Source organism: Scomber japonicus, chromosome 6 (assembly GCF_027409825.1).
Source record: "Scomber japonicus isolate fScoJap1 chromosome 6, fScoJap1.pri, whole genome shotgun sequence".
NCBI classification, from domain to species: Eukaryota; Metazoa; Chordata; class Actinopteri; order Scombriformes; family Scombridae; genus Scomber; species Scomber japonicus.
Genome location: NC_070583.1, coordinates 17,567,751 through 17,594,273, shown reverse-complemented (window position 1 = coordinate 17,594,273; position 26,523 = coordinate 17,567,751). Strand labels below are relative to the sequence as shown.

General features: G+C 38.7%; 1 protein-coding gene across 1 annotated transcript in view; it reads left to right on the top strand.

Moving 5' to 3' along the window:
• The window catches only part of LOC128359847 (spectrin beta chain, non-erythrocytic 4-like), a 73,789-nt gene that overhangs the window by 35,491 nt on the left and 11,775 nt on the right, over positions 1 to 26,523 (top strand). The window contains exons 24-31 of the mRNA XM_053320168.1: positions 1,732 to 1,878; positions 19,529 to 19,792; positions 23,806 to 24,030; positions 24,569 to 24,658; positions 24,956 to 25,234; positions 25,363 to 25,493; positions 25,695 to 25,899; positions 26,170 to 26,415. Of these exons, the coding sequence (XP_053176143.1) occupies positions 1,732 to 1,878; positions 19,529 to 19,792; positions 23,806 to 24,030; positions 24,569 to 24,658; positions 24,956 to 25,234; positions 25,363 to 25,493; positions 25,695 to 25,899; positions 26,170 to 26,415 (1,587 nt within the window). The remainder of the gene's footprint in view (positions 1 to 1,731; positions 1,879 to 19,528; positions 19,793 to 23,805; positions 24,031 to 24,568; positions 24,659 to 24,955; positions 25,235 to 25,362; positions 25,494 to 25,694; positions 25,900 to 26,169; positions 26,416 to 26,523) is intronic.

Genomic DNA, 26,523 nt, shown 5'->3' with positions numbered 1-26,523 from the left:
AGACAGAGAGTGCAGCTGCTCGGGACTGCTGCAGAGAGGAAGAGAGAGGGATGGTAAAGGGGGCGATGGATGTAGCGCAGGAGGATAAAACAAAAGTAGCTGCGAGAGGAGTCGTGAGCTCGGTTGTTGAGTAGAAAACCGGCGTGTTTCAATCCTTGAAAAGAGCAGGGGGGGAAAAATCATCTGTTTTTCAGTCCTTCCTCATACATCCCCTCTGCTTTGACACATTTAAAGCCCACACTACACCCCCTCCCTCCTCTCTCCATCTCCACCTCCAGCTCAGCATCATTAGCCGTGACTGGTGAGCCTTGAGGCGCTGCCTGCATCCCTGCCCCCTAAAAAATCCCAATCCCAGTCTTTTGCTCCTCCCTCTCCTCTGCTCCATCTCTCCTCCTCAACCTGCCTCACTCACTCGCCCGCTCACTGAAGCTGTGAGGTTACAGAAGAGAGGGGGGGGCGTGCTTGTGCACCGGCTCGGCTGCCTGCCATTTTATTGTTTTGGGGAGGAGGATTTTTTTTCTTCTTTTTCTTCTTCTTCTTCTCCTTTCAGTCATTCTTATTCTTGCTCTCTCGTTCGTCAGTGATATGCCTCCGCCCCCCTCCCCTCCCCTCTCCTCTACGGTTGAGCGTACAGCAAGTTCTCAGCAACCAGCGAGAAAGAGAGTGTGAGAGAGCGAAGAGAAAGAGAAGAGAGCGCAGCCTCAGTTTTTTATGTCTCCAGTCTGTCTCCTCAGCATCCAGTATCGTTGTTGGTATTTAGCTTCCAGTGTTTTCCTCCTTTTGTGTGGCTGCCTCGTGCTTGGCTCTCCCTGAAGGCGTCTTATCTTTCTGTCTGGCTCTCTCCATCTGGCTCTGCGGTTGAGGAGCGTCTTTGCATGTGTGTGACGGCCGACGACAACAAGGATGTGGATACCAGCAGCGGCTGCCTGCAGCTGCCACAACCCCGCAGGCTGCTCCTGTTAAACGCCGTCGGTAAAAAAAACAAAAGAAAAAAAGAAGTCATTGGTGTTTGGAGAGAGAGGGATGAAAGTGCAAGTGGAAATTTTGCGTGCAGGTGTAAGGATGTTGATACTGGAGAGAGATGAGGGTGCTGATGCTGACCTCAATATGTTGTTGATGCTGTCAGGGAAGGAGTGACATCTTTCCACTGTGTGTTTGCCTTGTGGGTTGGGTACCGTGTGGATGTGTGTTGATGCTGTAGAGAGTCTTGATCTGACGTGTTGTGTGTGTGTGTGTGTGTGTGTGTGTGTGTGTGTGTGTGTGTGTGTGTGTGTGTGTGTGTGTGTGCACATGTGAGTTCCTGCCGCCATGCTTGTTGGTACACGTGTGTGTGCCTACATGTGGCTGCTGTGTGACATTAAATATTAATATCTGTGTGTTTGACCTTGTATTTCTCACTGTATGTGTCGCTGGTGTATGTTTATCTACAGAACATGAGCCTGTTTTTATTTTCTGCTCTTCACATAACAGAAGCTACTGAAGTAATATACGTGAAATATGTGTAAATTATCATAATATATTTTAAACTAGCATATATTTCCCTTATGAACCAGGCACAGCTTCAGGATGCTTCATTTTTTGTGTAAGAGTGTGTAAGAGAGTGTTTTTATGTATCCAAATCAGTTTCTACTCACCTATAGTTATTTATAGTACTGTACTGTATATACAGCATGTGCTGTTTCTTGTATTTACATCACTCTCTCTTTCGCTCCTCTCCTCTCTCTCCCTCAGCTGGGGGACTGGGTGTGTGAAAAGATGCTGATGGCGAGGGACAGCAGCCGAGACGAGACCCAGAAGCTTCATAAGAAATGGCTGAAGCATCAGGCCTTCATGGCCGAGTTGGCCCAGAATAAGGAATGGCTGGATAAGATTGAGAGGGTAAGTTGCTGTGCTTTTATTTCTATTATAAGAATGTTTGTGAGAGTTATGTGAGTTTTGTGACCTTTGACTCGTTGAAACTGGATAAAACACCTCTCTGAAATGTCGAGTGTAATGACAAACAAGTTATCTAAATGAACTTTGGCCCTCTGAACTACTAGTGAAAACCTACAGGTGACACTTGACACAGTTCAGAGTGAGGTGGATAAAGAGTTGGGATTTAAACTAAGATCACCATCTTAACAAATAATCAGAAGGATTGGTCATTCCCATATACTGTGTCCATTAGAAATCTGTCAGAATAGATTAGTTTACAAAGATAATTTGGCATCTTTTCAGCTTTCAAGTTTGGTTCTCATTCGTTAATTTGAAACCTCACCTACCAAATTGTTGAATATTAGACCTCTTTCAAAGCTATGAGACATAACATTATTGCATTTGTTTGAATTTCCTTCACATAAAGTTTGTTTTTAACAAGTGCTTTATTATTTTGAGCAGCATCTAGACTTTAAGTCGTTTTTACGGGTTAGGTTATTACTTTAAATCATATTTGATGCCAGCTAGGTTACTGAGCTAATGGTTAGCAAGAGAGAACAATGTGGATTTCTTGTTTAGTCACAAATCAATTGTTGTATTTTTGTGTGTTTGGAAAGATTAATAAAAAATGTGAAGGTTAGGTTTTATTTGTATAATTTTAAAGAGAGAAGTGACCTCTTGTGTCTGTTACCTTCAGACAGGCATAATTGATGTAAACAATGTCTTTCATTACCCCATGCCAGTTTTATTCTGAACTGTTTTATATGGTCGGTGCTTGTATTAAAACACTAAAGAGCCATACTCAATCAAAGCAGGGGGTTTTAGATAGAGAGTGGAGCGCTGTAACCTTCACCAATGCTTTGAGCCCCTGATAGGATCTGTTTAATATTAAGGAGATTTATAGAGGACACGAGCCTCTTGTCTAAAGACTCGATTTGACACAGATGTAATTAGGTTATCCAGTGTTTCCCCAGCTGCACGTCCAATTTTGTACTGGTTGACTTTGTGGGCTGTTGTGTTCACACCTCTGATTTGCTGCCTTGACTTGAATCTGGGTGCGTAAAGTCGTTACTAGTCAGTAGAAGTGTAGTTCAGTGCCACATTTCCTCAGGCCGCCTTCAACTCGTCGCTGATTTGTGGCCCTATTTCAGTCAAAATCACACGTGGAGTTGTGTGAATGTGTGTTTGACCTGTGAGAGGATCTTCAGTTGAACTTCTTTGCCTGAAATTTCCAGAGGTCTTTTACACTCTGCATGCCAAATGTTATGATCCCCAAACATCATTAACACTTTTTCTGCAAAATAATTAAAGATTGATTCATTTTCTTGTGATGTACATACACAAAGGCACAGAGGAAAGTATAGCTGTAAAAGATGAAATAAAGTCTAGGGTTTAATTGTAAATAACTACAACCCAGCGATGGTCTAAAGTACACGTAACCTCCTGAAGCTCCACTTTGTGTTGAAATACACCATAAGTTAACTATGGAGAAAAAGCTAAAAGAGGCTAACTGATGCTAGAGCTAGATTTGTCCTTAAGGTCCTGTTTACACCTGGCATTAAGATGCGTCTCAGGTAATCCGATCACAAGAGGACAGCCGAGTCACATTTATGTTCACACCTGTCTCTATTATGCATCTCGAGCTGACCACGTGTGTCCAGATTTTGTCGCTACCCACATCACTTCTACAGTGATGTCAAACAGCCCCGCTCACAGTTATTACATCAATCAGACAAGCAACAAGAGATATGTGGTTGAAGTGCATCCCACCTCTGCAAGTGGTTTGAATGATCATTTTGTATTTAGTGCAGTCCGCTTGTGATTGGATACCCAAGACGTATGTTAATGTCAGTAATAGCAGGATGTAATTCACTTTCATGCTTGCTTCATGACCTGCTGATACTGTATCAGGTCATCAAGTCACATACACAGGTGGTGGCAATTATTATTGTTAAGATTAGATATTGTATGAGATTACCCTCGTATTTGAAGTGAGTATGAGTGAGTGGCTGCTGGACGAGCTTTGACAGGACATATGGACACCAATGAAGCCTTTTTAAACTTGCGAAAGGCTGCAAATCTATCTGTATAAAGTGAACTGTAGAAACAAATCTTGGCTGTACATCCTCTCTAAGGAAAGCCAAAATAATTATTTCTGGTGAAAAAGACATTACACTGAAGCCCCTTATTATCATAAAGCTTTTATGCCATTAACATGAGTAGCATCACGTCATAGTTCATTATGATGGCACATACAGTAGACTGTGGTGTAATGGCTCCATCCTCTGCAGTCTAATACTGGCCAGGGCTGAAACTGAACTCCCCTGATAGGAGCAGAGTGAAGGAAGCCCTGTTACAGCACTGCGCTCCATGTTGTCTGTGCACATACAGCAAGTCATGGTGGAGATACTGGCATGATATGATATGATACAGTAAGACATAATTGCATACAAAGTTACTAACTAATAGTTTATTAATTAACTTAAATGCAATATATTTGCAATATATTTGCAATTACAGCGTGCAGAAGCTAGAGCCAGTAAATGAAAGATATAGAGCTAGATTTAAATAGATTACCCATACAACTCAACTCAATGCTTATAAAACCTCTTTTTCAGCCGATTTTCTGTTGAGGTCAATTTCACAGAAAAGCTTCAAATGTACCTTGTGATTGATGGCTATACAGGAAGGCTGCTTCACCCACTACTGGCTAAGCTGCTCATCATGTCTAATTATTGTTTGCTTGGTGCTGAGAACTCACCAAGGCACTTTTTTTTCTTCTATAGTGGGCACTGGGAAGTTTGTGGTAACATTAATTACTCTATCTTGGGCTTATAATGTGTGGAAACTGGCCAACTGATGGTATATCCTAGTAATGATATGCACTGTAGTTTATATGATGTAGAGACAGCAGCACTGCGAGACCTGAGAGCACAGAGCTGTTTCATTATAGATTCATAGAGCATGTGCTTATCTGTAAGCAGAGTTGGGTTACTGGAAAATGCTTACAGTGGAAGGAGGAAGTGAGAAAGAGTGACAGTGACAGAAGAGAGGAGGAGGAGGGGGAGAAACACTGCATTTTCTGGATGTTTTTTTCTGCAAATATTGATGTGTTTTTAAATGTGAAGGTGAGAAATATACTGTATGGCAAACAAAAACAAAAAAGAGAAGATTTTTTTCAAAAAGCTACCTCTTTGCTGTTGCTCTCATGTATAGAAAGGTTCGTCATTATTGTTTTTACGCCCACAAATATCAGAATATTACTCTTTGTTTTTATCATCAGATGAAAGACTGTAATTTGGCTGACAGTACAAAAACTAAACCTACTCAAATCTTGTCAAAAGATTTTCATTTTGCGATATTCAAAATAAATAGTGATATGATGGATATGCTTTGTTTAAAGAGTTTAAAATAATAATATTAAGTCTTGATTACACTGCAAGAGCCTAAACACTTACATTGTACACAGTCACATTGTGCACAGATACTGTTGAGCCTGTTTACATTGATTTCTTTTAATCATATAGCCTCAATTCATAAGTCTGTTCAATTAGGCATCACCCATCTATCAATTAGTAGAAACTACACATGTATGTACATTGTGTTTCTATGGGTTTGTTCTACTTTTATCAAATATACTACAGTCCTTTGTGGTCTAGAAGTGCTGGTGCTGAACACTGAGGAAACAAAGGCTGAGACAGCATTTTTAATTCAAGAAAGGAACATCTCGGTGCAGTGAAGGACTAAGAAGACATTTGTAGCATAAAATTTAGGATTAAATGGGTAGGGTTAAGAGCAAGAGTTAGTGAATATATTATACTAATGTGAGCACAAATACAGCAGTGTACATGTGTGTTTTTGTAATGTGTATTCTGCTAGTAATGGTCCCAGCTCACAGTCTCATAGCCCGGTCCTGGTCTCCTCTCCTCAGTAGCAGACTGTAGTCACACCAGGTCGTCTAGCTGTTGGCAGATAGACAGAGTTTCACTTCTGAAGTCGTACATGGCAGCCACGTTCACCCCGCATGCCTGCTCGGTGGCTGTTGCCTAGCAACCTATGAGTTTTATTTATTTTTTGGAGAGAGAGAAAACATTAATAGTATTTGGCATCTTACCGTGGCAATACTGAGGATTTAAAAATATTGTTCTGTCCCTTTGAACTGTGCTGTAGCAGAAGTCCAAATATGAATTATATCAGTGCAGCATTTTTAACTAGAAAATTCCAGGGGAAATTTTGAATGCCACGGGGCTGCTGCCAGGATGAGTACACAATTTATTTCCAGTGTTCAAAAGTCACCCTGATCATATTCTGGTTTCGAGAATTGCACTAACACTAACTAAGTACCTTTTACTGTTGCAGTATTAAGTACATCTTACTAGTCAGTATCAAGTGTAACAGTAGATGTAAGCAGAGAGTAGCACAGAGCTTCTGTGTTAGCACCATAGACTGTATAAAAGAAATGGACGTAACATCCATGACGTCACCCATTGGTTTGTGGACTGCTGCTCGGAAGCCAATAGTTTCGAATCTAGGCAGCGCCATCTTGAAAATTTCAAGATGTCTTGAGGACATTGGTCAATCAACCTGTCAATCAGGACTTAGCCACGCCCTAATGCATACCCTGCTTTATCGTCAAATATAAAATCAGAGAGGCCAAAATTCCACAAATGAACATCATACTGCATTGAAGAAGGCTTTAAAATAGCGATGGAGACCATAAACACATTTTGGAAACGTTTACTGAGGTTAGAAATCAAGTGAGAAGTTGGTGAATTCTCCATTGACTTGTATAGAGACAGAAGTCCTTTTGACACCAAAACAGTCGCCCCCTGGTGGCCTTTTGATAGAATGCAGTTCTAAATTACTTCCGCGTTGGCTGCATTTCAGAGGACCAGAACTCCCTGCCTGGTTAGCACACAACACAGTGTGTACAAACACACACACCATACCTGCCTGCATTTGGGCAGTAGGAGTGTCAATATAATTCATATATATATATAAATATATATATATATATATATATACCAGCGATAAAACAGATTATTCCGACTCGCGCGAACACTCACATTTAATAATAATAATATTTTATGCAAGATTTATCTTTTTTTAAGATTAGACCAGGGTCCGCAGATAGTTGTCCTGCAGTCCAGATGCGGACCGGAGTCCGCTGTTTGAGGATCCCTGGTTTAGAGTATTGTGGTGCTGATTGTGCTCCTGTTGCAAACACTCTGCTTCTTCTCGTGTCCTGGTTGCGTCTCTCTGCTTGTGCCCTCTGAGAGTCTATTTCTGTAATTAGGTACAAACCCCCTCTCTCCTCTCTGCCATGAAGGACTCTTTGAAGCACATCGCCTGTTTTTAGGGTAGCTTCAGCCATCTGTGAGCATATCTGTATTTCAGTGTGTACAGCACATGTATACAGTGTGCAGAAAAATGAATAATTACCTGCTCTGTTCTGCTTAAATGGTTTTAAAAGAGTCTGCGGTGGATATAGATGACAATCCACTCCTTCTTCATTAAATGCACTTTTTACATCAATGTTTCTTAAAACTCTCCGCCTTTCCCCTTTACTCAGCAGCGTCCTTAAACCTAAAGGCAGATATCAGCTCTCCAGAGTCTCTAGACTGGCCTAACAAAGTCTAACATCAGGGTCAAAAGCAAACCTTTATGACATTAATTAAGGAACTAATTAAGACTGTTCATAGGAGAAAGGGCTTTCATATTTTCATTTAAACTCTGGTTGGTCTCACCTGAAAGAAACCTGAAAATGTCTTGAACCTCCAGGAGTACAGTGTTTTATAGTACAACTTTAGGAAACAGCCAGATCAGTGTTTTACTGGTTTAAGAAGACTGCTGCACCTGATTTGACTAACATCTAATGTAAAGCAATAGGACATTAGGACAAACTACAGACTGAATAATGCTCACATCCAGCAATTTGTGCTTTTATTAACACATTATGACATTTTTTTAACATGTAGGGATGCTACAGAAAACACAAAATTCATCATGCTTTACTTCTAGAAAGTAAAAACAAAAATGAAGCAAACTATTTGTATGCTGTGCCTTTGAGATACAAATACTAAGAATGCACAATAGATGTGACTGTATCCTCACAAGACTTTTACACCAAAAGTGCAAGTTCTGTATTTCTACAGTTAGGATGTCTGACATCCACGACGTGCATTGAATGAATGAAATTATGCATCTGACAGTTGATAGAAATGATGATGCATACAATTTTACAGTAGAGAATAATGGTGAAAAAGTTTATTCATTTAAGGTTTATTTGGCAGTAACAGTACACAACATTTTAGTTTACACCACAATGTAAATGTGTCAGAGTTAGCCAAGAGGATTGTTTTCATTTGTAGTCCCCAGGCAGGTCAACAACTTATTTGTCTATAAAATGTCAGAAATTTGTGAAAAATGTTTATCACTGTTTCCTGAAATCAAAGATGTAACCTATTATGTGCTGACCAATGGTTCATAACCCAAAAAATATACAGTTTACATAGAGAAACAGAGGACTTAAGAAACCAGGGAAAAGAAAATCACATTTTAAATGCTGAAACCGCAGAACTTTAGTTTTTTTCCCCCCTCAATTTAGAAAAATTAATTAGGGCTGACAGGGGCCCTTCGGTGTTGTGTTTGCATGTTCTCCCTTTGCTTGAGTGGATTCTCTTTGGGTACTCCAGCTTCCTCCCACACACCAAAAACATGCAACTTAGGTTAATTGGTCACTCTAAATTGCCCGTAGTTAGACCTGTCCAGGGTGTACCCCGCCTCTCGCCCAGTGACAGCTGGGATTGCAACGCTCTAGAGGATAAGAGGTTTGGAAAATGAATGAATGCAGCTCTACAATTAACTGCGGCTTCCTATAAGCTAAAAAAAATCTGCTGTTAACAATCCATAGTCCAATTTTCAGTTTATTTGTGTAGCACATTTTAACAACAAAGTAATTCAAAGTGCTTTACATTAAAACATAAAAGGCTGTAATGTCCCAGAAGGCGCTGAACCCAAAGGCATGAATTAGAGTGAAATCAAGTGTCCAAAACCAAAGTTTATTAAGACAAAACAAAAAACCAGGCTACTAACAAAACTGAAGTAGGAAGGTCCAAAAAAAAACCCCTTTTGCAATTAGGGAGTTTTAAGCAGAACAAAACAGGTAGCAACTGAAGAAGGGCAGCATATGAAAGGGAAACTGATTTGGAGGCTGAACATGATGATGATGATGATGATGATGAGGGCCAGCTGGGGAAGAGGGTGGAGAAACTAACTTCTATACTACATCTATACTACACATTATCTTTTTTAATTTCATTTTTAGCTGCTTTTAAATACATTACACCACTTTTTCACCTGTATTCTACAATTTTAAGTGACATAAGTTAAGTCAGTGGAGTGGTGCATTAAAACTTAAGCATTGACCCAGGCAGGAAGTTTCTCCCATGCTGCTTCTCTCTCCTTAGCGCCTGCAGCGATGTTACTTTTTGTGAAATATATGATCATAATCGCCACAGGCCTGCAGGGGGAGCTCCTGCTCCAGTGAGGTGACGTAACTCGATCTTTTTTTCTCAATAGTTGCCATGGTGAATCAAGGTATCGGGGCTCCATAGACGATGGCTTTCTATAGTGGTTGCGCACGCGCCAAACTCAAAGTTAACATACTCAGAGTTGATTGAACTAATTCAGATCAGCTGTTCTGGAACCGGATACTTCCCATCTCAGAGTAAGTCAACTCAGAGTTCAGGGTTAGACTCAGAGTTTGTTGAACCTCCTACCTGGAATACCCCCCTGATCCCCTGACAAAAGGCATCATGATGTTGACTGAGTATTTTAAGGAAGACGTCTGTAGTTGTCAGTATTCAGCTACAGAGTGGTGCCATCATACTGGACATCATGTTTGAATCTGAAATGACTTTAATGATGTGACTGTGCAAAAAAACCCACGTTTCTCCTTCAGTGTTTAGGTGAGTGTGTATGACAGGGGAACTCCTCCATCAGATGAGGTGTTTTTTGGATGATTATAATGCAGCTCGTGTACTGTCATGTCCTCTGCTGACGTCAAGCGGCCGGCGGCAGCTGGAGAGTTGTCTCCTCTTTCCTGTGCTTGCAGGGGTTGCCAGGCAACAGCTGTCCAATCACCCTCTCTGTCCTCTCTCTCCCCTTGTCTTTCCTCCTCCCGTCGTACAGCTCCTGTGTCTGAAGGTCATTCCTCTTTCCCTCCCTCATCTCTGTCCTTTCAGTCACGGGGACAGGAAATATGTAGATAACAGGAAGTTACGTAAGACACAGACCAAAAGAGTGCTGCTTTGGAGTATTGAGATTCAGCCTACATCTGTCGGTGTAAATGTAGTGAAGTGTAACGTGGCCAAATCTAATGAGCTGAGGTTTGCAGTGCTCTGAATGTGCAGCACATTGTTTAATCAATAACTGTCGCTGCAGGATGACTAGGTTTCTTTAACAGGGCCAAAATAAACCAATCAGTGTAAATAAGTAGAAATCAATTTATCTTAAATAAAGTTTATGATTGAATGAATGATCTGAGTGAAACTAAATCTCCAAAAATAAAGATTCAAGGATACTTTTTGTGCAGCAACTTTTTCTTTTCACTCAAAAAAAAATCAATGTAACATTAGTCTGTATACATTTAGAAGATGTTGTAGTCATCCTGTAATGTCTGTAATTTCACTCTGCAGTGATTCAGACAAAGTACTTTGGAAACTGCGGTTTGATTTGCCTCAGTTGCAGCAGATTGTGTTTGTGTGTGTGTGTGTGTTAGTGTTTCTTCCACATGCAGTTGTCAGCCTAAACCCAGTGGGCTTTTGATTCCTGTCCCCTTCTCTCCTATTATGCCTGATAATTAATTGGCCTCATTAACTCTCAGTATTAGTCTCATCCTCTGCTGTCCTGATCCTACAATCACTCGCTCTCCCCAGCAAACAGATTAATAGACTATTGAAAACTATTCTGTTTTCCTAAATCCTCTATTCATGTCCAGTTGGCATTTTTAGATATATATATATATAAGCCACAGCTTGTCAGACTCAGCTTTACACTCTCTTGTAATCAGTTTAAGCTGAACTTTGTCAGCAATATCTTTACTTTGGCTCAACTGTGCTTAAAACTGATACTAACACAGTTAATCTTAGCGTTATGTTGTCATGTCTAGATTTAATATGTGGACATGTATGTTAACTTTTAGATCTGTACATGTTAACATGCCAATATGTCATAGCACATGGGCTTGCTAACACTTTAAATACAAGTCACTCAGTTTATTTTAGCATGTTAACATTGTCATTTTTGCCTTATTCAATAGTAGCTGGTATAGAGTTGGACAGGAAATGGAGTGAGAAAGATAGGGGAACGTAATGCAATGAAGGGTCCTTGCTTGGCTATCGAGGCACTCCCATGATAACATATTCATCTGAATGTACAGCTGAGCCAGATGGGAGATACTTTGTCTTAACCTGATGTGTTGGACATTGTTCTTTGGATCTGTTGGTTCCACTAGATGAACAACGCTCAACAAGATCAACAAAGTTAGTCTTCATCCTTTTTGCAATATGAATATCTGCAACAATTTTCATGGCAATCCATCCAATAGTTGTTAATATATTTGAAGTCAAGTCATGTTTTATTTGCACTATGCAGCCCAATAATACAAATCACACATTTACAAGCAGAGCTTTAAATCTGTGCTATCTGTACAGCACACAACATCCTTAACATGAAGACCCTCATTTGGAACAAGGAAAAACTTCCCCCCCAAAAAAACTTGAACTTGGAAAAAAACGGAGGAAGTCTGAGGAGAAAGAGATCCTGTACACCAATAATAATGGTATAATAATAATGACATCTGCTGCAAATTGAGTTGTCAAAACCTAAAAGATGTATGCATATTAGTACCACTGTTATTTCAGTTTCAATGCATACTACATATGAAACTGCCTGACTCACATCACTGCGTCCATTAAGCTGTGACCTATAGTTTTGTGTTGGCTCTGCAATATATGAGGAAGTGTGTGTAGGAGTGTGCAGTGAGAACATCAATGGAGCAGTGGTGATATCAGCAGTCTCACTGAGAGCGGACAGTAAACTGAGACAGACATCTATGCAGTTATATTTGTATTCTTTCAATCAATTCCAGATTTGTTTAAGATATTTTGGGAACACTGTTACTGCAGTATTTGTTCCAGTAAAGCTCATAGAAGTCGACTGATATGAGACAACGAACAGAAGGTCAAAGTCAGGTTGTGTACCTGTGATTTAAAAACAGACGATCAGAAGTTATTTTAGGGTTGGAGTAGCTTTCAGTCTGAATGCTGCTGCAGTTTGGGATATAACTGAACACACGTGCTGTGTCTAAAATCTCCTACTTCTCTACTCACACTTAATATCTTGAGTGCATAAGTGCGTTCAAACTAAGAAAAATGGAAAAAATGCAGTGCAATCGATACGTGGATGGTGCACTCAAAACAGTCGAAAAGTCAAGTGTGTAACTATGGACGCTTCTCGCCCTCAGTGGTCACCATATTGGCTTCATAGAAGAAGGAAAGGGACCATTTTTTAAACTGGAAATAGCAGTGGAGGACGTTTTAATAATAGCCTATATATCGATACATAATCACATATGTGCTGATTTTTAGTTATATAGGCCACATTCAAGTTCAAGTTTAGTATATACTTACATGTCTTTTTGGTATTTAGTTATAGTTATGTACAATTATGAAATTCACATCGAAGTTTTACTGTTTCAGTCGAAGGTTTATTGTTTAACGCTAAAATATCACAGCCACATATTTTTGTCATAAGTGTTTTTAAGGGATCCCTGCAAAAAAAGTATGTTTATGTATATATTCTTTACATATAAGATTATTGGCTGACGTATCAATATAGAATTTTTTTACTCCTTAATATTGGTATAGGAATCAGCCCCAGAAATCCAGTATCGGTCTGGCCCTGGTTGTAACTACAGTGAACATCGCTGCATTATATAAATGTAAATTATACATGTGTTTTTTGCACTAAGCATCACTATACTGTTGTCACATACAGTATAAGCCATCAGTAGGTTTATTGGGTTTATTTAGCAGTCTGCTAACTTGCAAACTGGTTAATCATTATTTCCAGTAAATGTGCAACAGCTGTATTTGATTAGAGACACTAACCAGTTGAAATATGCGCACTACACAAGTAAATACATAGAATACACAGTGTACTACACAGAAGTGCACTAACACAGTATGTGATTTGAGTCACAGTGTTCCTGACAAACTAGTAAAATATGTACATATAGTATTTGGAGATTTGGAAACTCACAGATTCACTCACAATATATGCCTGTGCTGCTTCATACTAAATGCCCTGCAAGACTGCCAATAAATGAACCATTAAATAGAATAACATCCTGAATTTGACCTTTTTTTGGAAAATTGAAGTGTGTACAGTGTACTAACAGAAGTATGTGTTTTGAGACAGTGACTGAAGACACTTTTTTATGATGTTGCTGCAACAGCTGAATCCATAGTGGTTCAGTAGTGAATTATAAATCCACACACAGAGAGCTGAAGGCCTACTATGTATTATATATTATCCACATTTAATTGGACAGTTAATCTGCTCCAGCACTGACTATTACGTAAATCCCGACCATGCAGTTTTTTTTTTACTGAAGACACCAAAGAGATTATTTTCTAGTATTTAACAACTTCATATCCAACATGTTGGTTCAATCAAAGAAAACCTAAAACACCTTCACCTGGTCACATGTAGACTTCTTTAAATAAAAATTGGGCTCCTCATTCAAAACACAAACTTTCTAACCACTAACTGGAGCTCTCTTAGTGTATCTTTTAATTGGTTGCTGCAAGTAATCTACTGTAACTGTGTCAGTATGTACCTGCTGATTCTGACCTGAATACATCTCACTCTGCGGCTGTACAGTATCTTCTGCCTGCGCTGCAATCCTGCTGTTAAGACTCTTTTATCCTTCAAAGAGAGCTCTGCTTTGACTGGCCTGTCTGCACATCAGGAGCGTTTAGAGCCAAATGTGTTGGTTTTTATATCCATTTTCAGCGTCATGTATTCTGCAGTGTATATAAATTCAGTAGACTGCTGATTCCAGCAAGATGGACAAACAAACAGAATGTTTAGTTTTAACAATAGCCCATAACAGTTTTTGTCTTTTTACACAAAATTTAAGATCTCGTACTGTTTGTAGGTTTTAGTGAAGTAGCACACAATGGGCCAGATGTAAGAACATCTTTTTTTTTTCTTAAATTTGTCTTACTTTTTTCGTGAGATGGACCTTTACAAGTGTGCCATGTTGGATTCATCAAACACTCGTATCACCAGGAAACAGTCGTAAATGACCTTCGTAAACATGATGAATCCCACCTGTTCTAAATGTTCCCGAGAATATTAAATTAACACAAATTCAACCCCAAAAATACCATAAGGTCAGGCGACCGGAGGTTGTAGAGAAGCTCCATTCATGAAAATGAAAGACTAGAAAAGCAAAACTTTTGACGTCCTGCTCTCAGAAATAGATCAACAGAAACACATATTATTATTTAGTGTGTAGGTGTAAGTCCAGAGAAAGACAAAGAATGAGGAAGAATGACCCGTGCTGTGAACGCTGTCTCAGCTGTTGTGCGCACTGTCACAGAAATAAAAACAAAAATGATTTAACATGAATTAGATGCCAAAAACATCTCGCTAGGGTCGTCAGCCATGGAGCTAAACTATAACTTCGATCAGCAATATTTCAATTAAATGAATAAAAGGAATTACTAAAGTTTCAGTTTGTTATTGTGGAAAGTAACTGTGGACAAGTCGCTGTGTAGTTTTAGCTGCTAATATTTATATATTATTATATTATACTAAGCTTGCATTATATCATAGTTTCAATTGTCAACTTAAATGACTGATGTATCTACCTAAATTGTTAAATAGCCTACTACTTTATACTAAAGTAGCCTAATACTTTTGCAAACAGAGTAATGTCATCATGATTATGGATTCAGAAGGGTAATTTAATGAACGGGTCAGTGTTTCAACTACAGGGGAGCCGGGCGGGAGCTTAGCTCTCCTCAATAAGATATGAGCTCCCCTGATATGTGATTTTTTTTGCAGAGTGGTCTCTAAAATACTGACACAATAAATGCATAACATAAATGCAATGTTGTCACAGAATACAGTCTAATAATTTTCTCTTTTTTGTCTTGGACATGCTAGCATAGGAAATCACACCATGAGTTGTATGTCAAAGAATATAGCTAATAGTTGCCATATAGGGCAAATAATACATCATTTAATAAACGAAATCATGAGGATGATTGTAGCTTTTGTTGCTGCTGTAGCCTGCAGTGCCATCACATGCATCACTTCCTGTACACTAAAGGACTTCTCCCTCAAAAGAGCAGAGTACCACTTAGGGCCCTTAGTGTTCAGAACAATAAGAGCCTCTACACTATTCACAGAAACTAGCTTCAATCTAAAACATGTCACCAGTTATTCATTTAAACAGTGAGAGCTCTGCTGAGTAGCGTTCACTGTTTGATTTTTTTTCACACGTAGAGTAAATATTGACACCGTAGCAGCGGTGGCCTCATCCTGACAGACACGCAGCGACCAGCGGAGTGTGAGCAGTGACACTCAGGAGCAGATGTCTGCTGTGATGTACAGACCAGGCAGCAGAGTGAGGAAGGATGCTCTCAGCTGTTACCGTTAGCATCACTGCAGCGTTGTCACTCAGTCCTCAGTCTTCAGGGCCCATCTTCACTTTACCTTTCAGCTTATGTATTTGACGCATCTTCAGTCATAACATATAATCACTTAGTGTAATATGAGAAATGTGGTGGAAAAAATGTACCTCAGCGAGAAGATAGTGAGACACATAAAAGGGGAAAAAGAGAGAAAAAAATCAAATAAATAAAATAGCAGTAACAAATATAGGAATAAGAGCAGAAGTTACAGTCTCAATTGTTATTTATCTTCATTTTTTAATAGAGGTATTTAAAGCAACATATATCTACTACTAGATGAGCAGGCAAAGTTGAGCCCCCTCTTAAGAAACAGGAACTGTATTAACAGAAAATTAAGAAAATGTCTAATGTCATCAGCAGTGAGTGTCAGCAGTACATTTACCATAAAAAAATAAAAGAAACTACAGAAGTCGCCGTATGTGTCGGACATGGATTTTCCTTCATGATGGTTTGGGATCAGGTTTCTGTGGGATTTCTTTGCAGATACTGTTTGTATGTGCAGTGGAATATGTGATCCTCTTTGAGCTGAGCATGTACTGTATGAGTGCAGAGAGCCTGTGGGTGAAGCTGCTCGAGCCCACGCAGCGCTCCTACTCAGAAGCGCTCCATCAGCTGACGTAACGCACTAACACTATTACAGGACAGTGAGTGGTGTGGTGAAAGCCTGCTTGTAATTCCTCTCTATGTTCTATATATGTTTATTAACAGTATGTATACACATTTACACCTAGGAAATACCAGTTCATCACCTCAGTTCATCACATCAGGCATCTCCAGTTTGCTTTACTATACTTTATAAGTATGGAGTACGTTTCAACAAAGAGGCAATTGAAAGTGTTTTACATGAACATAAAATGTATCAGAACAGAATATAAAAGCAACACACAGCAAAATAAGACATTTAAATACAATTAAGTGTTAAATTGGAAATTAAACTAAAATAGAGTAAGACAGATAAAAACAGGAGAATAAAGGTGCAGCAGGTTTGTAAGTTTAAGACAATAGTGTTTGATTTTTTAATTATTATAATTCTAACCTTGACTTGACAGGGTTAGGGTTGTGTCATTTATGCAATAGAAATATATTTTCCATACATGAATATTCAATATTTCACAGTATTTTATTATATATTTAAGATATTGTGGAATATATTAAATGCTGTTTATTATTATATTGCTATATATTAAGCATCACTACACGGTAAAATTTGTAAAGAATAAATTTCAAAAAGTCTAAATTGTAAGATTTTTTTAAGCCTTAAATATAAATGATGTAAAACAATAATGATGATAATACTAATAATTCTAATAATACTAATAATACTACTACTACTAATAATCATAATAATGATGATGATAATAATAATCATAATAATAATGATGATGATGATGATGATGATGATGATGATGATGATGATAATAATAATGATAATAATAATAATGATTATGATAATAATAATAATGATAATAATAATGATGATGAAATTACAAAAAACAAAACAAATAGGACACTTTTTTTCAGGAGGACATGCAAAATAGCAGAAATGATTGTATGTATTGTAATTGTTATCATATACAGTCTCCTTCCTATATGGTAAATACCAAACTACATACACAGTATCTCATTGAAAGAAAAATAATATACTTTACATAATATTATATATTGTAATGTGTGATACTGTATATTCTGGTATTTAATGTAAGCAAAGAAAAGTCCTTCCATAAATGAAGATATATTTTGTAATGAATGACACTGTATTTTCACAGTAAAGCAGTTCTATTCACTATAATAAAGAGCTTCTGAGGTGAATTTTCGGCCTTTGCAGATTTCTGTGATGTTACTAGTATTACTTTATTTGACTTGACATGTTTTTATACATTTACTCACATTCACAACTTGGAACTGCCTGTAAATCCCAAAGATGTCACTGCAGCTTATCTGGGATTTTGCATCAGAAAAGCATTTTATCACCTCAGTGGGATCCAGTTTCCAGTCACTGGGCCGCTCTGTATGTCTGCAGATTTTATGATAACCTGAGTGACTCAGACGAGAGATGCGGATGGATGATGATGAGTCACTGCTCAAAGTTTTTGTTTTTTATCCATTTTGGTGAAATTTCTTGGCAGAATGTGAAATTACCACCTGCCAAGCACCAAATGCTGCAAAATGTAGCTTTTGACAGAAAAATGGATCCAAATATTACATTTCTAGTCATACAAGCCAATAACTTTCTATTTTGTTATTCATGTTTCAAAATCTATTAAAATGTCAGCTTCTGTTACACAATATCATAAATAACCTGCAGTGATTCTCTCAAAATGTGCTGTTAATTGATTGTGACTTTTGTTAGGATCAGTTATATTTGAATTACACTCAAGTATGATGTTAAAACAGGACTCATCATTCAGTTTTTATGGCCACACCTTAAACACATTAGAGTTTAAATCAACTTCTTACTGTGAGTGACCACGTCCTACTTAAACATAGTTTTAAAATGAACTGAGCGGTATGTTTGCTAACATTAACACTAACAGGCGACTGTCAATCACATGTGCTCAAAAATCCACAACCACACACTCCTAATGAAGCAGGTTTTGAGTGTTGAACTCTTAACAAATAACACACACACACTTAAAAATGTATTGTTGGTCATTTAATTATGAATATTTAGTATTATTGAGCAACTTTCACCTGTACAAGAAGCATGGCTGCAACACTTGATTTTTTGGAATATTTAATATAATATATATACATTAATAGAAGTTTTTTCATATGTACAGACAAATGGAAGTCATACTGCCACATAAATTCAGTGTCTTTTTAAAAATAAAAACAGATGCTAAATGTTAATGTAAGTAAGATTGATACAGTTTTTACATTTTTTTATGTCTATTTTTCTTTCAGATATTTTTTTTATTTTTTTTTCTTTGTTTGTTTTTGTCTTTGTTTTCTTTCTCCAGCTCTCTTTCACACACACAAACACACAGACTGTGAATTACAATTGGATGGGGGAAGGTTTTCACTGTGGAGGGAAAAAGGGAGGGAGCAGGTGTACATAAGGATTAGTGTGTGTGTGTGTGTGTGTGTGTGTGTGTGTGTGTGTGTGTGTGTGTGTGTGTGTGTGTGTGTGTGTGTGTGTGTGTGTGTGTGTGTGTGTGTGTGTGTGTGTGGTGTGTGAAAAAGAGAGAGGATACAGAGAGAGAGAGGGGGGGGGAAGGGGAGTATGAGGTAATTTATGAAGCGGCAAGGTTTAATCTCTTCACACACACAGACATACATATACACATACATATACACATATGTCCTAACCTAGTTCCACAGTGTCTGCACATAATTATCCCAACATGAGATCCAGAGAATATTTGCTATCTTTGTTAGGCAGTTTATTATATTTATTACCATTGTTGTGTTTAGATGTTTAGAAGCATTTTGCTTGTGAGTGTACATTGGCAAGTGACAATAAAACTGATTTTGATATCCAAAAGTTCAAAGGTCAGCTTCACTGTGATTTTCCACCTATAGTTGACCAAACAATTTGTTAATTTAAAAAAATCATGAGTTTAAGTAGTTAGGGCATGAAAAATGTAATTCAAATTTAGATTCATTTATTAAGGTGGTCATTTTCTCATTGAATTACCTTATTATCATAACAGGTTTAATATAGTTTGGTGATAATGGCACAAATTTCAATCAAGTGCCTTTTGTTTCCAGTTTTTACCGGAAGTGTTACTTGTGCTTTTTTACTCTGCTCTACATGTTAAACTACATATTTAAAAACATCTACAGGTCTTAGTGTATCTCACCTCTCTTTCTGTGTCCCTCCCTTCTCCTCTTTATTCCAGGAGGGCCAGCAGCTGATCCAGGAGAAACCAGAGCTTAGTCCGGTGGTGCGGAGGAAGCTGGAGGAGATCAGGGAGTGCTGGCAGGATCTGGAGAGCACCACTCAGGCCAAAGCGCGACAGCTCTTCGAGGCCAACAGGGCTGACCTGCTGGTACAGAGCTATGAAAGCCTGGACCAGAGACTGGGCCAGCTGGAGGGTCAACTGGCTTACGTAGACCAGGGACAGGACCTCACCTCTGTCAACAGGCAGCTCAAAAAACTACAGGTTTGTACGAAATAAAAAGCCAGAAACTCTCCAATACCTACCTACCGACTTTTTGGGTTGTAATGATTCAATATCAGATGATCCTAGAAGTTTAGAAATGCTCAGTATTTGACAGGAAAATAAGAATAATGGGAACATAAAATTGTTATAGCAGAAACATACTTTTTTTTATCCCATTTGTTAGTTAGCTGGAGGTTGTTGGTCAGTTATCCCTTGATTCCACTGGGTGCACTGCACTTAAAAGACAATTGTATTCCATCAATAAACATGAAAAACAACAGATAAATAAAGAGACTATTTAACTACGTAGCCTACTGACCCACAGTAGAAGCATATATATAAAGTAAAATGACCAAATCAATTAAATTTGAGCAAGAAAATCAGGCCATTCAGTTGTGCTGCTACTACAGTAATTACAGTAGTCTAAAGGCACTCATTCGAATTTGATTGGGCTGCCATAATTATTATATTAAGAGTACAACTTAATTTAAAAGGTGGAGTGCTTGCTCAGAGTACACTGCGTGTACTTCTGAAACACTCCCGGTGGGGTAGCACGCCGTACACAGGACGGAGCAAAACTGTGGTGCAGCCGGATCAGTACGCACCAAGTACATACCTGGGGTTAGACTTTTCTCTGCAAAGACAAATATAAATATTTGAAATTGAAGTGTACAGAAAAGTAATATAATAGCACAATTAGTAAGTTCACTCTTGCTATTTTTGTCAGTTTTGAAGGTACCTTATCTTTTTTTTTTTGTTGTTGTTGTTTTAAGTCTTTTTTTTTTTTTATCAGCAACAAGCAGCCAAAGAGAAAACAGGTGTTTCACTTATTTTAGCAATAGCAGAAAGTTTATATTGTTTTAATGATGACATTTCTGAGTTTTCTGTCTAATTTAGGGCTAAAACATGATGCATTTTTGACCTGAACTGTGAAAATGATCCTGCAGCTCTACATGTTAAACTGTTTATGACTCACAGTTTTTTTTCCTTTTATTATCATCACACAGTGACCGCATCACCTCATTAAAATTTGAACACACATTGTGTTTGAAAAATGACTAACAGCATTTCTCACTGTGTGCCCGAATACTTCCCGTTTAGCTTTTCATCTCATTTCTGCGAAGTCAGACTCTTTTTTTTATTTTTTTACTTTTTCCACGCCAACGTTAATTTTTAATTTGTGTTGATGGTTTTTGGAAACACTAAAATCACATCAGCATTCCTACCAACCTAGATAAGCTTTCTCCAGAGTTACATCCCAAGATAATTTACAAATACTGTATAATCAAAGCTTATTGATTAGTATATAGATGACTTTGTGTAGAATTCTTATGATTGTTTTGTGACTGATTGGATAACATTTTATCTCTTTGTCCAATGTTCAGTAATCTTGCTGTGTTTATTGAACATTTGTTTAGGTCATATTATAAACTGGTGTTAAATTATCTCAAGAATCACTGTTTTAAAATCAGTCAGTCAATATCAGTATTTAATTACTGAACATGGAGCAGCTCGTTTATGTGTTATAGTCTGATCGGACTGAGAGATTACTTCTCTGTAGTGGCGTGACTAGTGTTTTAATATGGAAAAATAAGGAATTAATTTTTAACATGTTGCTTGTAAGCTTGTCAGCGCTGCTCATAAACTGAAACCTCAAAATGCCCCCAGCACAGCAGCTCTGCAACCATCAGTGTATGAATGTGTGTGCAGTTTATCATTTATCTTTAATCCACATAAAAAAACACATTATTTAAAAGCTTCAAACTGGCACCGACAACTACTGTATTGAAATTGAATGTACTCGTCCTTGGAGTGTTTCTTTTCTGTTCCTTTTTATTTGGACAAGCTGATTCCAGGTGTAAATACAGTAAGCACACAATCTGTGGAGGTTTTAGACAGCTATGAATCTCTATCTCTCTCTATAAAAACCAGACCCCTGTAGTTCATCTGAGGCTTTTTAAAGTATGTGGGGTTTTATCAGAGAGCGTTGACTCCAGACAATTACTCTTTCTTTTTTAATACATTTTTTAACCAGGTAAGCAATTCCAACACATAAAGAATTATGAAACTCTCTCAATCATTAGAGAAAATAATGACAAATATTCCACCACCAAGATTCAAATTCAGTTGTCTGCTGTAATAAGTTGTTTTCAATTGATTTTCTTATGAATTTGGATTAAATTTAATTTCCTCAATGATCGTACAATCTTCTGTCTCTGTTCGCGACAACAAACCTCTCAATATTGGCTTAAATTAATATTCCTTAGTTAGATATCTACTTATTTTAATTTCATGGAGGTAAAAATATGATGTTGGGATGTAACTCTCCGCTCACTCCGATATTTTGTTTGGAGGAGTTGGGTGTGACCCGGTCTGGCGCACAGATTCATCCGTTCATTACATCATCATTTCACTGGACATCTCTCACTTTCCTCTCCCACAGCATGCCGCTTACAGCTTCCTTTAACAGGCTGCCATTAGCACTGCTTTACCACATCATCCCTAACTCCAAACCAAACTCCACTACCCAGCATCCATCCTGACAAGGGGTACAGTAACCTTCACTACACTTCATGTCTATCCACTCTTCTTTTGCTGTTTTGGGGTTATTTTCCATCTTCTCTCTGCTTTCATGTACCTCATTTATTACATTACTGTCAACTAAACCTCTTTAAATGTATTTAGGAATATTCTAAAATCTTTATAGATTCAAAGAGTCATTTATTTTCTTTCATGATGTTTCCCCCCTTTACCATTTTAATGCTTTAGTTGCAGGCAGTGAGTCATCCTGTCTAAATGGATGGGCCACAAACTAGGACTGCACTTTTGGTCATATTAACTTCGTATAATTGTGTATCCACTATGGAAAAATGTGTAATTTTATTAAACTGTACATATAATATTATTATGGTAAGTTTAAAATTCCTCAAAATAAGTGTAGAAGTTTTGTGATTTTTGTTTTTTAATTAAAATGTTCTTAAAGGACCAGTGTGTAGGATTTAGTGCCATTTAGCATTGAGGTTGCAAATTGTAACGAACTGAATAAACCTCAACCTCCACTTGCAAGCCATTGATTTTATATAAATATGGGTGATGATCCACTTCCTACCATTATGCAAAAGTGAAGTCAAAATATTTCCTTTTGGGGAGCCGCCATCTTGCTTCTATCATTTGAGTCATTTGGAGCCAGAGTCTGTGCTGTAGAGTCAGGTTGCCCCCTCACTCATCTCATCACCTGACAGAAGTTTGAGAGCAGCTGTCAGTAAAATGAGTACTTGGACAAATATCAAATACATTTGGATAAAATGAAGATGGTTTCATGTCACTTTATGTTGTTCTGATATAGCTGCAGTATAGGTCATTTTATGACCTATACTGCAGCTAGCCACCAGGGGGCAATCCAGATGTTTTGGCTTCACTTTTGGGGGAGCTGTTATGACATCCATATTCATATACAGTCAATGTTAAAAGCCTGGACTTGTGGCTGTGAAACTCATGGAAAACATGAAAGGCCCTCTTTCGAGTGTTTGGTTTCTTCATTTTGGGCTTCTGTAGAAACATGGCGGCTTCTGTTGAAGAGGACCTTTATATAGATATAAAGGGCTCATTCTAAGCTAAAGAAAAACACAATGATTATTATTTTTAGGTGATTATACACTAATCTAAACATACTTTATTCATTTTCTGCCAAGTCTGTTCAGCTGCTAGATGTCACTAAATTCAACACACTGCACCTTTTAAATGTAAATTTGGTAAAAAATTAAATGTGTGCTTTCACTCATTTATATATATTTCTGTCGCTCTCTTTACATCCCACTCATCTCATCTTCTTCTTCTTTCCAATGACAACATGTTTATTCTTCACCTCCACCCATGCTGATCTCTTCACTTCTCCCCTGCCTCAATGTTTCTCTCTTAATCAACACATTCCTCCATCCATCCGATAACTTCCACTCTACTACCTCTCTCCTCCACTGTTCACCTCCTTTTCCTCTTCCTCCTCCCACCCTCAGACCATGGAGTGCCAGATGGAGGAGTGGTACAAGGAGGTGGGGCAGCTCCAGGTGCAAGCGGCCTCCATACCGCAGCAGACGCAAGTCAAGGAGACGGTTGTTGGGCAACAGGCCGCCGTGGAGGCCAGGATGGTGCGTCTGATCGAGCCGCTGAAGGAGAGGCGACGCATCCTGCTGGCGTCCAAGGAAGTTCACCAAGTCGGACGAGACCTGGAGGATGAGATTGTGAGTTTGTCAGTCAACACATGGGCAACACACACACATTAATCATTTAAAGGAACATTGCTTTGTCTTGCATCTAGTCCATTACGTTTTTTTCATGGTGAACCAAAATTGATTCATTTTTGTTATTCATATTCTCACAATAGTTTGTCATGTTTTATTTTTAAACTGTTTTCAATTACAAATTAATTATAAAAAAAGGAAACCTGACATGGTTTGAGTCAGTTAGTGTAACTCTGAGTTAAGACACATCCAAATTCTTTAAAAGCGCCTTTAATTTTCTCTACACCTTCATAAGATCCTCCTGTAAATTTAACTGACATATGATCAGAGCAAACCATATGATGCCACTATTAACAGCAGTGCAAAATCTCCAAAATCTTAAAATCCAGGTGAGCAAAGATAAAAATGATTAAGATTTAGTAAGATACTTGTATTAATTTACTTTTACTAATTTTAATTGCACATGTTCTCTTTATACACACCCACAAACTTTCAGCTGGACTTATATTCACTAACCTGTGTCTTGTTGTGGTTGTAGTTGTGGGTTCAGGAGCGCCTCCCGATGGCCATGAGTCAGGAGCATGGTTCCTCTCTGCAGGCTGTCCAGCAGCTCATGAAGAAGAACCAGGTAAGAACATCTGAATCTTTAGTATAGCTAGTAATTCTAACCACAGTTTTGACCTAATACATAACTTAAACAATGGGATAGTACACTTTCAACCCCCCCGATTAAATTGACAAAAAATACATGACAGTTAGGCATGTACACGCCCAAAAGTCCTAATTTGTCTCCCTTTTTTAACTACTCACTTACCTTATCATGTTCTAATGTTACTCCTGTGTCAGTCTTGTCATCATGGTGCCGTTCAACATAAAAAAGATCTAACCAGTCACCTCCTCTGTCTGTCCTCTGAATCTCCTCCAGACACTTCAGAGGGAGCTGCAGGGCCACAGGAGCCGGATCGACGACGTCCTGGAAAGGGCGGGAATCATAACCTCCATACGCAGTCCTGAAGCCGACTGCATCAGGGCAGGTCACGACCAGCTAGCCGGGCTGTGGGCTCTGCTCTGGACCGAGACTGAGAGAAGGCAGCTGGTACTGGACGCCATGTATCAGGCCCAGCAGTACTACTTCGACACGGCTGAAGTGGAGGCCTGGCTGAGCGAGCAGGAGTTGCACATGATGAACGAGGAGAAGGGGAAGGTGTGTGAGCGGTTGTTTGAAAGTTTCTGGCCTTTTAAATTAAATGTACTGTATACAGAGAGTCAGGATGTATAATTTGTACAGTATGTGTGTGAAACTTGTTTGTGCCATTTCCTCCTCCCCTCCAGGATGAACCGAGCACACTGCAGCTGCTGAAAAAACACTTGATCCTGGAACAGACCATCGAGGACTATGCCGAGACCATCGGCCTGCTGTCACAGCAGTGTCGACAGCTGCTGGAGATGGGACACCCAGACTGGTGAGCATGTAAACATACACACACAAACACATGCACCAATTTATTACAGGAAAGCTCATTTTCAGATTGTATGTGATTTGTTAAAAGTAAAGTGCCATCGCCCCCCTCCCTTATACGTCTATAGTTCTGACACTTAAAACACAACTAAAAATGAGTGTTACCATCCAACCTAACAAAATTTCTCCCCTCTCTTCTCTGTAGCGAGCAGATCAGCAAGCGTCAGTCGCAGATCGACCGCCTGTACGTGTCTCTGAAGGACCTGGTGGAGGAGAGGAAGAGCCGCCTGGAGCAGCAGTACTGGCTCTACCAGCTCAACAGGGAGGTGGATGAGCTGGAGCAGTGGATAGCTCAGAGGGAGGTGGTCGCCAGCTCGCCCGAACTGGGTCAAGACTACGAGCATGTCACTGTAAGTGAGGATTAATAATAGATTTAAGAAGCCTCATTTAAAAATTACAGAGCCGTGCTCTCATTTGAGTGTTCATTAAGTCAAGTTACAACTGTTAATTGGACAGTAATATGATGATATGTTCATGGTTTTATTAATATATTAGAAAATCACAGTGCATCAGCTAATAAATCTGCATTTATGTATCTGTAAATGAGTCAAATAACAAATAATCATTTACCAACAATCTAAAACCCATAAATCATTTCCTAGTCTTGTTATATTTCAAAGGTCCTGCAGGAGAAATTCACAGAGTTTGCATCAGAGACGGGCAGCGTGGGGCAGGAACGAGTGACGGCCGTCAACCAGATGGTGGATGAGCTCATCGACTACGGCCACTCCGAGGCCGCCACCATCGCAGAATGGAAGGACGGGGTGAACGAGGCCTGGGCCGACCTGATGGAGCTGATGGAGACCCGGGCGCAGATGCTCGCCGCCTCACACCAACTACACAAGTTCTTCTCTGACTGCAGAGAGGTAAAGATGAAAGAGAAACAAAGCTGAAATGATACAGTAAAATGAAAAAAGATATTGGAATAATAATTATATTATACAGCATAATACAATACTGTTTGATGCAATGAT